The sequence below is a fragment of the Capricornis sumatraensis genome, chromosome 23, assembly GCF_032405125.1.
Source record: "Capricornis sumatraensis isolate serow.1 chromosome 23, serow.2, whole genome shotgun sequence".
NCBI classification, from domain to species: domain Eukaryota; kingdom Metazoa; phylum Chordata; class Mammalia; order Artiodactyla; family Bovidae; genus Capricornis; species Capricornis sumatraensis.
Genome location: NC_091091.1, coordinates 31,499,316 through 31,509,954, shown reverse-complemented (window position 1 = coordinate 31,509,954; position 10,639 = coordinate 31,499,316). Strand labels below are relative to the sequence as shown.

The following is a 10,639-nucleotide window of genomic DNA, read 5'->3' as shown; positions in this document are numbered from 1 at the left end:
AAACAAGCACTCTTGCCCTAGCCTACCTATTTGTGGTCAGGAACAGAACTAACAGGCACCGTCTTCTAGGAGCTGAGCCAGGGCGGCCGCCTCCGGGCAAGTGTCTCACTTGAGGGAGCAGCCCCAGGCTCCCTTCTGACCTTCTCAAGGGTTTCTCCAGGGCTCAGCTGAGCCTCATTTTCCCTAGCACCTTTTCCCAAACCCTCCCAATGAACCTCAGCCTAGACTCCCGCAGCCTGTCCTGTCCAGGAACCTGAAGGCACAGACCTTCAGTACCCACAGCCCGATGGGAAGGAGCTCTGCACCTCGTAACATTTAATATCAAAGTCTGCACATGGGGTAAACTCTGAGAGGCCTTTGGCCTTCTGCCCAATTGGAAAGGGCACCTGGCAACCCTCAATGCTCCTCGGTCCTGCAGCCTTCCCTCTCCTTAGCTGACCCCGCCTCTAAGAGACCATTTAAAAACCATCCCACCGTGAGGCTGCTGGTACCCAGTGTGCAGGCACCAAAGGACGAGTCAAGGATGGATGCCTTTTCCTTGTTTTGGTGTCTCTCAAGCCAATCATGCAAGTCTGGGAGACCAGTCTTCAACTGAAGTCTTGACCTTCTAATGTTTTAGCTGGAGGGGGAAGATGCTTCTGTTTTCATTTTTATTTAAAGTGAATCTAGACCAGACTCAATATCCAGAGGAGAACAAACCCTGGCATCTCCTGAAATCAACAGGAGGGAAATGATCAGAGCTTCCAAAATAAAGGGCTCTTTCCGTCCTTAAATTTTAAGGCTTGAATCTGGTGGGCTTCTAGAACAATGGAGAGGACAAAAGAGTTATGAAAATCAGGGCTTTTCAAAAAGGTGGTTGAGCTGGAGGAGCTCCCAGCTTCTGCCTGCTGGTGGTCCAAGGCTTCCCCACTCCAGGACTGTAGGATCCAACTCAGCTCCCCCACCCCCCCACACACAGGATGCCAAGCAGAGACATGGTTCTCGACCCAGGAGTCCCCATGAAAAAAAATTTTTTTTTTTTGAGGACTCAGCCTGGCTTGACCTATCCTATCCCACCAAGAATTGGAACACTGTGAAAATCCCTGAGAAGTTGGATTTTATGGGCACAGGAGGAGGGAGTGAGAGATGGAGAGGAAGAGAGACAAGCAAATTGAAAAACTGTTCGAAGGAAACACGAGTCACTGGACACGCCAGGGTGAAGGCTCCGAGCGGGAGGCGCTCCGGGCCTTTCGCGAGTCTCTGCAGACTGACTCAGGCACCGCCGTGGGCTCCCTGGTCTTCCTTCCTCTCTGGCAGGAAGGCCCCACTTCTCAGGCCCTGCTCTCCCTCTTCAAGCAGCGGTGTCAGAGCTTCTTCCTTTCAAAGTTTGGCACGATTCCGCTGTCCTGGGGCCGTGGGCTGCCCGCCCTCTCCGTCTCTTTCAGGCCCTCCTCGGCCAGCTGGGACAAGTACTTCTGTGGTGTAAAGGGGGGCAGAGTGGGGAGGGAGAAAGACAGTGGTGAGCTGAGGGGAGAGGAAGGGGCTGTGTGCCTGGCCCCCCTCTCCTCTTGCCCCCCTGGGGTGGGAGCCCTCTTCTCCCTCCCCAGATCCTTCCAGGGCCCCGGGACCCAGGCTGAGTGATGAGCTCCACCCTCTTTGTGTTAGTTTACAAAAGATTCCTGGAGAAATGTAGGGAAGTGCAGATCCTAACAGCAAACACATCCATAGCCCTTATCCCAGATCCAGCGCTAACTGCTTTTCTTCTATAAACTCATTTAATCCTCACAACAACTCTACTCATTGTCCAGAATGAGCCCTAGGATCCAGGCAGCACGTCTACATGTAAAAGGCAGAGGAAAGAGAGGGAGGCTGGAAGGGCAAGGTGGGGAGCAGCTCTGTCCCATACCTACTGTGAAAGAAAAAATGCATCCCGACATCTGAGACTCCGCAGACAGGCTGGGGGAGCCGCCTGTACCCCACCTCAGGGCACCCATGTTCCCACTGGCTCCCCAAGTCCAACTCGGGGAGCCTGTCAGGCTGCTCCTGAGGTTCTGGATTCAATGCGGTGAGAGAACCAGAAGATGCCCTAGGCCCCAGTTGGATGTCCTCTGATGGCTGAGGCAGCCCAGGGCAGTGCAAGGAGTGCTGGATTAAGAATCAGCAGGGTTGAGTCCCCCACAACGGTCAAGTGTGTGGGCTTTGTCATCACATGACCTGGGTTCAAAGGCTGGCTCTCAGCCGGCAAGTTCCTCAATATCTTTGGCATCTGTTCAGTATGAGTAATACAGTAACCACTGCACAAGGCTGCTGCGACATCCCAGAGAGGTACCATAAAGCATCAAACATAGAGCCTGGCATGGAATAAACACCTAGCAATGTCATAGGCATGAACCATCAGTTACTCAATCGCGATCCTATTCCTGGACATTCAGGCTGTTTCCAAAAATGTTGGCAATAAGTTATACATTTATTATGATATTAACTGCAATAAGTGTCCTTGTACATATTTACATGTTGGTGAGTTTATTTCTGTAGGTTAGATTTCTGTAAGTGGGATGGCCAAAAAAAGTCAATGCCGCCTTGATCGTAACTGGCACTGGCTGTCTGATTCTGTGAAAGTCACTCATCTTCTAGCCTCAGACCCTAAACTGTTGAATGGAAGGATGATATCTTCCTTCTTCTTCCTCCAGGGGTGAATCTGAGGGTCAGACCCGATGATGTGGGAGAGGTGATGGAGTCGACCTGGTGTCTCTAGGGGAGCCTGGTTGGCTTTGAGAGGTGGGTGAGACTGATGGAGAGAGGCAGACCGTGGATTCCGGGGGATCAGGCTGCTGATGGAGGATTGGGTTGCTCCTCCACCTCGTCTCACGGAAGGCAAGTGGGTGGGTGTGTCGGGTATCGGACCTGGGGCTGAGCAAGCGTCTAGTTTTCCCACCTAGCACCTACTCCACCTGCTGTTTTGACTACCCGCTGTGGCTTCTCTCAGAGCACGAGAGAACAGCAGGACTGCAGACAGAAAATGAAGATTCCTACCACCCCACCCCCAGGAGCAACCCCGGCCCCCACCTCACAGCCTCCCGGGTGCTAGAATTACAAGCTGCCTGACTGAGGTGTTAGCCAGCACCGGCCACTCCCATCTGAATTCTTCCCTTTTCGCACATGTAACATGGAGTGGGGGCGGGATGGGTGCGTCTGTGTGGACAGAAACAGTCTGTCAAGGCCACTGGCAGAAACCCTATCTGGGACACCTGTGATTGAGGCTCCCAGCTCCCCGACAGGTGCACAGGGGAAAGCTGAACTGCAGTTGGGGGGTGTAAGGGACTTAGCCAGCATCTGGACCTGACAGGCCTGGGACCACAGGAGTGGCTGTGGCCTGCTACAGGGAGGCGAGTCTGCCTGGGGGTTTGGCCCAGAGGCCCAAAACTCAGTGAAGTCTGTTGCCCTGCAAAAAGCAGAGGGTTTAGAATTCAAGGACCTGGGAGTCTGCATTCTTCCAACCTTCCTGGGTGACCTTGAGCTGTGTGTCTCCTTGAGGGTTATGCAGTCCAGCCGAGAAGACCAGATGAGAAGGTTCTCATGTTGAGGTATCATAATCTGCTGGAAAGACCTTAAAATGCAGATTCCCAGGCCCCACGCTAGAGACAATGAATAAGCAAATATAGGGTAGGTCTAGGAAGCCACATTTTAAAAAGATTCCAACTGAAGACCCGGGTTTGGGAAAATCAGGACCAGATGATCTTCAAGACCCTGTTCAGCTCTTCCATTCTAGAGGTTTCCTCTTGTTGTGGGTGGGTGGTGATGATGTCTTCAGGGTTAGACAGCTGCCGTCAGCTGGCTCTGTGTAGCCCAAGCTGAACCCTTGGCCTGGCCCAGTCTCTGCCCTGCCCCCTGGAAAGGCTGGGACCTGGGCCCCAGGCCCTGTGACGTTCTCGGTCATGCAACAGCTGCTTTCCGGAGGGAAATCAAGAGGCTTACATGACCTGAGTTTAGGCACAGCCAATGACAGTTCCTTGCAGATGGTGACCCAGGCCACGACACGAATCTCAGTTCACAAGACCAGCTTAGTCGAGTGAAAGCAGCAAAGCAATTCGGAATCAGGCCTGGTAACTCACCATCTTGATGGCCTTGGACGAATCCAAGGCTTGGACTAATCCAAGGCTTAGATAAATCCTTGGTTTCTCTGGGCCTCAGTTTCCTCAACTATAAAATAAGAGAGTTGGCCTGTATCTGAGTTTTCTTAACTAGGGGTACACATTCAAATCATTTGGAGAATTTTCTTAAATTACATATTCCTGGGTCCCTCCCAAATTCTGCCGAACACTTGGCCTAAGTTGTATAAATACTTCTGAAACACTGTGTACAGGACTTTGGTTCACATCCCTGGCTAAGAACTACCAGAGCAGCCACTCTTTAACAATTAAACTGAACGGTACTATCTGCTCTGGAATTAAAGTGTCTGCCTGCAGTGTGGGAGACCTGGGTTCGATCCCTGTGTTGGGAAGATCCCTTGGAGAAGGAAATGGCAACTCACTCCAGTATTCTTGCCTGGAGAATCCCATGGATGGAGGAGCCTGATAGGCTATAGTCCACGGGGTCGCAAAGAGTCAGACACGACTGAGAGACTTACTCACTCACTCACTCCCACAAGGGTCTTCCAGAGCCAAGGCCTTCTGCCTCAAGAAAGTAGTCTAGATTCCTTGCAGTTAGAACAGATGGTACTTTGATACACTTACCACAAGCATCTATCTACTATGATTTCTATTATATTACTAACCCCCAGCTTATACCAGAAGTCATATGAAAATCACATTGTAAAATGCTATATATTATTTAGGTATTTTTATAGGATATGTTGCTATATCTCATTGATCTTAAGAAGTGTTTCTTCCCCACGTATGAACAGTTCTGAAATTGAGATGTATTTTCCAGTTGATGGAGCCTCACTGTTTAATCTATAACATTTTTTTTCATGTTGGTACCAAAAAATAGTGTTGTGTCTTAGATTGGATGAAATATGGTATATAGAATATTTTTTATATGTCACAGTTAACATACAGAGAAACACAGTTAGTTTTTGCTTATCTACTACTCTAGAATGGAAGGTCCATGAGGGCAGGGGTTATTATCTGCTTTTTTTGTTGTTGTATCCCCAGTGTCTAGTCCCAGACGCTATGTCTTTGATAACAGCTGCAGTATGAACAGACATTTCAGTAGAACATAACAGTGACTTTTATTCTAGCCAAACATGGATATTAGCACAGGAGAAGAGAAACACAGAAATATCTGTATCTGAAATGTCCAGGTCTTGTGAAAAGGGATCAGCTCCAACCATGGGCTAGGTGAACACTAACAAGTCATTCAGTCTAGAGGGAGAGCCAGTTGCCAAAAATATCCAACCCAAATAGAATGTTTTGTATTAACGTGGAGACAGATGCTCTGAGAGCATAAGGAAGGCAGCCACCATGTGGAGAAGTCTGGTGGAATCAGGATTCAGACCACAGAATGAGTTTTCCATGTGATGGAAGGAGATACAACCTCCCAGAACCTTAGCCCAGGGATTGCCCCTCCTGGGCGCTAGGCAAGAAAGACCAACGGTTACCTGTAAGTTCCGGTAATGGACGGCACTGCGGCAGTGAGTCATCTTCGCCATCTCTTCACTCGTGTAGAACAGCCCACACAGCTTGCAATAAAAGCCGGTCCTGGGCACCACGAACTCAACCCCTGCAGAAGGATGGGGGATGGACAGGTAGGCAGTTTAGGAAGGTGGAGGGAGGCCCCTGGGGTCTAGACAGCAGTCAGGGTGAAACAGGAGCGACGCAATCCAGCCCTGGCTTGCTATTGGCTTGGGCTGGTTACCCAACTTCTCCAAGCCTCATTTTCCTCATTTACAAAACTGGCACGAAGGAAACAGCATCAGCTTCATTCACAGGCAGCGTGATGAAGTGTGATGGGGTGCTGGGAAATCCCATGCTTTGCAACTGCCTTCCAGAAGTAGGTTCAGGCTCTACTAACATCAGTCTGCTTCCTGGGAAAGGAGGAGTAAGGAGGTTTCTTACATTTCACTGGGTGGATTTCCTTTCTCCATACTGTACGTCTCTCTGCAGCTGCTGTGGCCAAGACTCTGGAAGAACACTCATTTTTGTTTGCTTATTTTACAATTATGTTCACTAAAAAGAATTTTTTAAAGATCAAAAGTGAGGGAAAAATCACTCGGAGTCATTCCAATCAAAATATTTTCTTCCACACTATCTATATATAGAGCCCTTTGTGGGGTGGAAGAGGACATTTTTAATGACACCCTAAGTATAGTTCTGTTTCCTCCCTTTTTCATGTGAAGAGCTATCATAAACATTTTTCCGTCTTGCTCCAGTCTTAAATCTTAGCCATTCGTTAGTAGCATTTTATTTATGATGTGTTAAATAGAAGTTCCAGAATTTGGGGAGCTCCTTTGATTCTGAGGAAAGGAAACAGTGGGCCAACAGCCAGAGAAATGACGGCGTCACAGCCCAGAGGATTCATCTTTGAAGGGGGACGGTGGCTGCTCCAGCCTACACCATGGTGTTTTGGTGTTTTGGTGTTTCTGTGTCTCTTGAGGACACAGCAGAGTGGAAAGAGCCCAGGTCTGAGAAGGGGCTAAGACCAGAGGCTAAGAATCTGTGTAGCTTGGGGAGAGCTGGCTGAATACCTCCTGGGCCTTCTGATTGAGGCACCAGCTAGAAAGCAGGGCTGAGGGCTGAGGAGATCAGGACACGCTGTGGAGCTAAAGGAGCGGGGCTGGCCACTCGGGACACACAGACGTGCCACTCCGAGCCCTGCGCGCTCTCAGGCTGAGGCCGCTGGGTACTGACCCTTCCGCTGTGCTTTGGTGCTGCCCATATGGTGAGCTCTGCTGCGGATGGAGGGATGGTCAGAGAGCTGGCCCCACTGGGTGTCAGGGACAGTGGGGCTGGGAGCCACACACGAGGCCAGGGCAGCCTCTTACAGAGAGGGGGATGGGCCAGGTCTCCGCCAAGGCCCTGCGTGTGACCACAAGCCCAGGCCTTCCTTCACTTTCCTTATTCTGCCTCTAGAGACAGGGCTAATCGCACAGGAGACCCTGTCATAGAGGAGCAGCTTAGACTTCTAATTACAACCTTCCCCCCAACACTCACCCCGCCCCTCCTCCCGCCTCATTTCACAAAAGCCACTTATCAGCCTGGAAGGATGGGCCTGGAGGAAGGAGGGAGCCTGGGAGGCCTGCCTGCGGCCTGCCTTGACGGATGGCTCCTCTGTGTGTGTGTGTGTGTGTGTGTGTGTGTGTTGGTGGCGGGGAGTGGACTGGCTGGCCAGTTCTAACTGCCACGTAGCAAGCCTGGCTGCCGTGCCCTCAGCAATCTCCAGTGAGGTCCTTGGGTGACGGGCCCAGTTGCCCTGCAGGAGGCCTAGTGGCCTCCCAACCTCACTGCAAAGGATGTGAACGGGCTGGCTTTGCCTGTGGGTGGCCGTCCCGCCCCTCCACCTCCCCCAGGCCCTGGCTCCTGGCTGCTGCTAGCAAACAGAGCATGAAGCAAGGCCCGCCTTCCTACTCTGCCTGCAAAATACTTCTCCCTTTTGCAGCTGCTCCACAGGGAGCAGAGGCCCCCACTGGACAAAAGAAGAGCAACCAGAAAAGGGGAGGCACCCCCCCACCTCCGAGGCGCAGACGCAGGCAGGGGATCAGAGCCTCTCCCTGAGTCCAGACCTCCTAGAGACGGCCAACTGGGTAAAACCAAGAAAGAAGCCTTGGGTTTTCTGTGCAGATCCCACGAGGCCTCCAGAATCCACCATGTTTCCCAAGAGGCCTTCAAAGCTCTGTCCTGGGTGCCCCCAAAAGGGGTGCAGCTGCCTCAGAAGCCACAGAACATGAAGCAGACCTGAGCTGGCAGCTGTGGCCCATTTCAGCCCCAGCAGTGGGCATGGCTACCATCTGTAGTGTTTGGGGTGAGATCTCACTTGAACAAAGGCTTCTACTGCCAAAAAACAAAAAAGTTGGAAGCCACAGTATACTGGAGAGAAAACAGAATTTGGAGTCAGACCTAGCTCTTTGACTCACACTGTGTGACCTCAGGTATGTGTGCTAACCTCCCTGAGATCAGTTTCCTTGTCTGTGAAACAGGAATAATAATACAATAAATTGTGTAATGGGGAAGCACATGTCATTTTGCCTAGGGCTCAACAAACATTAGTTCTTTATTAAACTGTTTATCAAAAAACAATAGCAGACATGTGTGAGGCTTTTCTCCACAGAAGCCTTCTGGCCCTCCAGCCTTTCACCAGAGCTGCCTGGAGAACCCGGGCTCCACGGCTGGGCAGCAGCTCTCTTCCAGGCCCCTGCCGGCCTCCAGGGCTACTCAGGCAGTACCAAGTGGTCAGAGACAGTGTTGAGGAGGGAGAACCTGGGGCAAGATCCCCAAACGCCTGGGAACTCAGCCTTGAGTAACCAGGAGTTGCCTGGGCACTTAGAATGCCAACACCGCCTCAGGACCCCTCTGGAGCGTGAGGGCCCGGGGAAGCACAGCGTGGAGAAAACACAGCCCCAGACCCAGGGAGTTCTGTAGCAACCTGGTCCTCCCATTTTTCAGCCTCTATTAAGTACCGTAATTAAAGTAGCATCTGCCTTCTAATAATAGCTCCTGCCATGGGTAATTACCGCCCTGTCATCCCAGCACAGCCTGTGATGGGTGGAGAGGGGGAGCTTGCGTTTTGTAGGCTTCCCTTTGGTTCTGGGAGGAGCTCAGGCCTTGGCAGGCTCACGCTGGCTGGGGTCCCCCAGAGCTGGCTGGAACCCACGGAGCTGTCCTTCCCTACCCCCATGCCCAGCCCAACCCCTAAGCAGCAGGACTTTGCCTCACCTCTCCTCCTCATTCTACCTCCCTGTGCTCCACAGGGACCAAGCCTGAGCTGTCCCTACTCCCTAGAAAGTCTCTCTGCAGTAGTGATAAACCATGGAGGGTGATGGGTTATGCACCCCCAGTGAGAGAAAGCAGAGTAGGTCTCAAAAACTATTCCATAAATGAATAATGATTTCCCTGGTGCCTCAGACAGTAAAGAATCTGCCTGCAATGCAGGATACCCGGGTTCAATCCCTGGGTCAGGAAGATCCCCTGCAGAAGGGAATGGCTAACCACTCCAGTATTCTTGCCTGGAGAATCCCATGGACAGAGGAGCCTGGCAGGCTACAGTTCATGGGGTTGCAAAGTCAGACGTGACTGAGTGACTTTGAGAGAAAGAGAGAGAGAAAGAAACAAATAATAACAATAGACAACTCATAATAAGTACCTTCTACTGCAAGAGACTGAGACCTTACAAATACTCATTCATCTAATCCTCAGAATAACCCTACATGGTAGGCGACTACTACCATCCCGGATTTATAGATGAAGAAAGCCAGGGAGAGAGAGGTTAAATCAGCAGCTCTTTGTCCCCCAGCCAGCTGGGATTTGAACCCAGGGAGTCAGATTCCACACTCTGTGCTCTTAACCACTGCACCAAAATTGCCTTTCCTTCCACTGTGCTGCCTAAATGGCAGGGCAGCCAGGTCTCCAATAAGGATTCTCTCAGTTCTGACCTGAGTCTACTGTGTGCTTTCGGGCAATAAGGGGCTTCCTTGGTGGTTCAGCGGTAAAGAACCCACCTGCCAATGCAGGAGACTTAGGTTAGGTCCCTGGGTCAGGAAGATCCCCTGGAGAAGGAAATGGCAACCCACTCCAATATTCTTGCCTGGGAAATCCCATGGACAGGGGAGCCTGGCGGGCCATAGTCCATGGGGTCACAAAAGAATCAGACATGACTTGGCAACTAAAAAACAAAAACAACACTGGTAATAAGTCTCTGGGCTTCAGTTTCCTTACCTGGAAAATGCAGAAAAGTATCATATGGCCCTCACCTCCACTGAGATTAAAGAAACAATAGGTCTCAAAGCCAATTGGAGACTATCATCAAGTATAAAAGTACAGTCTGTAATAGCCCCAAACCAGAAAAACCCAAATGCTCATCAACAGCTGAATGGATAAACAGAATGTGATCTACCCAAACCACAGTGCAGTACTCAACGACAGGCAGACCAATCATCCATACACCCAACAACTGGGATGAACCTCAGAATAACTGCTGAGCGAAATAAACCAGGCAACAAGAGTACATACTGTACGATTCCCTTTCTAGAAAATTCTAGAATGCAAACGAGTATTTTGTGACAGGAAGGAGGGCAGTGGCTACCTGGAGACTGGGGTTGGGAGGGAGGGGTAACGAAGGAGTATCAGGAAATACAGGGGCGATGAGTATGTTCACTGTCTTGCTTGCAGTGATGGCGCACGGGTGTATATGAGTCAAAATTCAGGTTTTATGTGTACTTCATTAACCTCAATTATACCTCAATAGAGCCATTTAAAAAAAATAAAATGAGCTACCATTTTCCTCCAATTGGTTGGTAAAGATTAAAAACTGATAAGATCCAAAGCAAGGATGTGGAGAAACCGTACTCTCACGTGAGGTAGTGCTGAACACTGGTATAATCTTTCTGGATAGCAATTTAGTGGCAATTTTGAAAATTTGAAATGCAAAGATACATGGACACGCCCCTCTCCCCTGGGCTAGCATGCCATCCCACAGAAACTGGCTCACCCAAAGGTGGCAGCACGTG

The 10,639-nt window shown here is 50.5% G+C and overlaps 1 protein-coding gene across 1 annotated transcript in view; it reads right to left on the bottom strand.

The window, feature by feature from the left end:
• Positions 1 to 1,343: 1,343 nt before the first annotated feature.
• Positions 1,344 to 10,639, bottom strand: part of RBM20 (RNA binding motif protein 20) — a 189,959-nt gene continuing 180,663 nt past the window's right edge. Inside the window, exons 13-14 of the mRNA XM_068961796.1 lie at positions 5,579 to 5,700; positions 1,344 to 1,454 (exon numbers count right to left, since the gene is read on the bottom strand). Of these exons, the coding sequence (XP_068817897.1) occupies positions 1,344 to 1,454; positions 5,579 to 5,700 (233 nt within the window). The remainder of the gene's footprint in view (positions 1,455 to 5,578; positions 5,701 to 10,639) is intronic.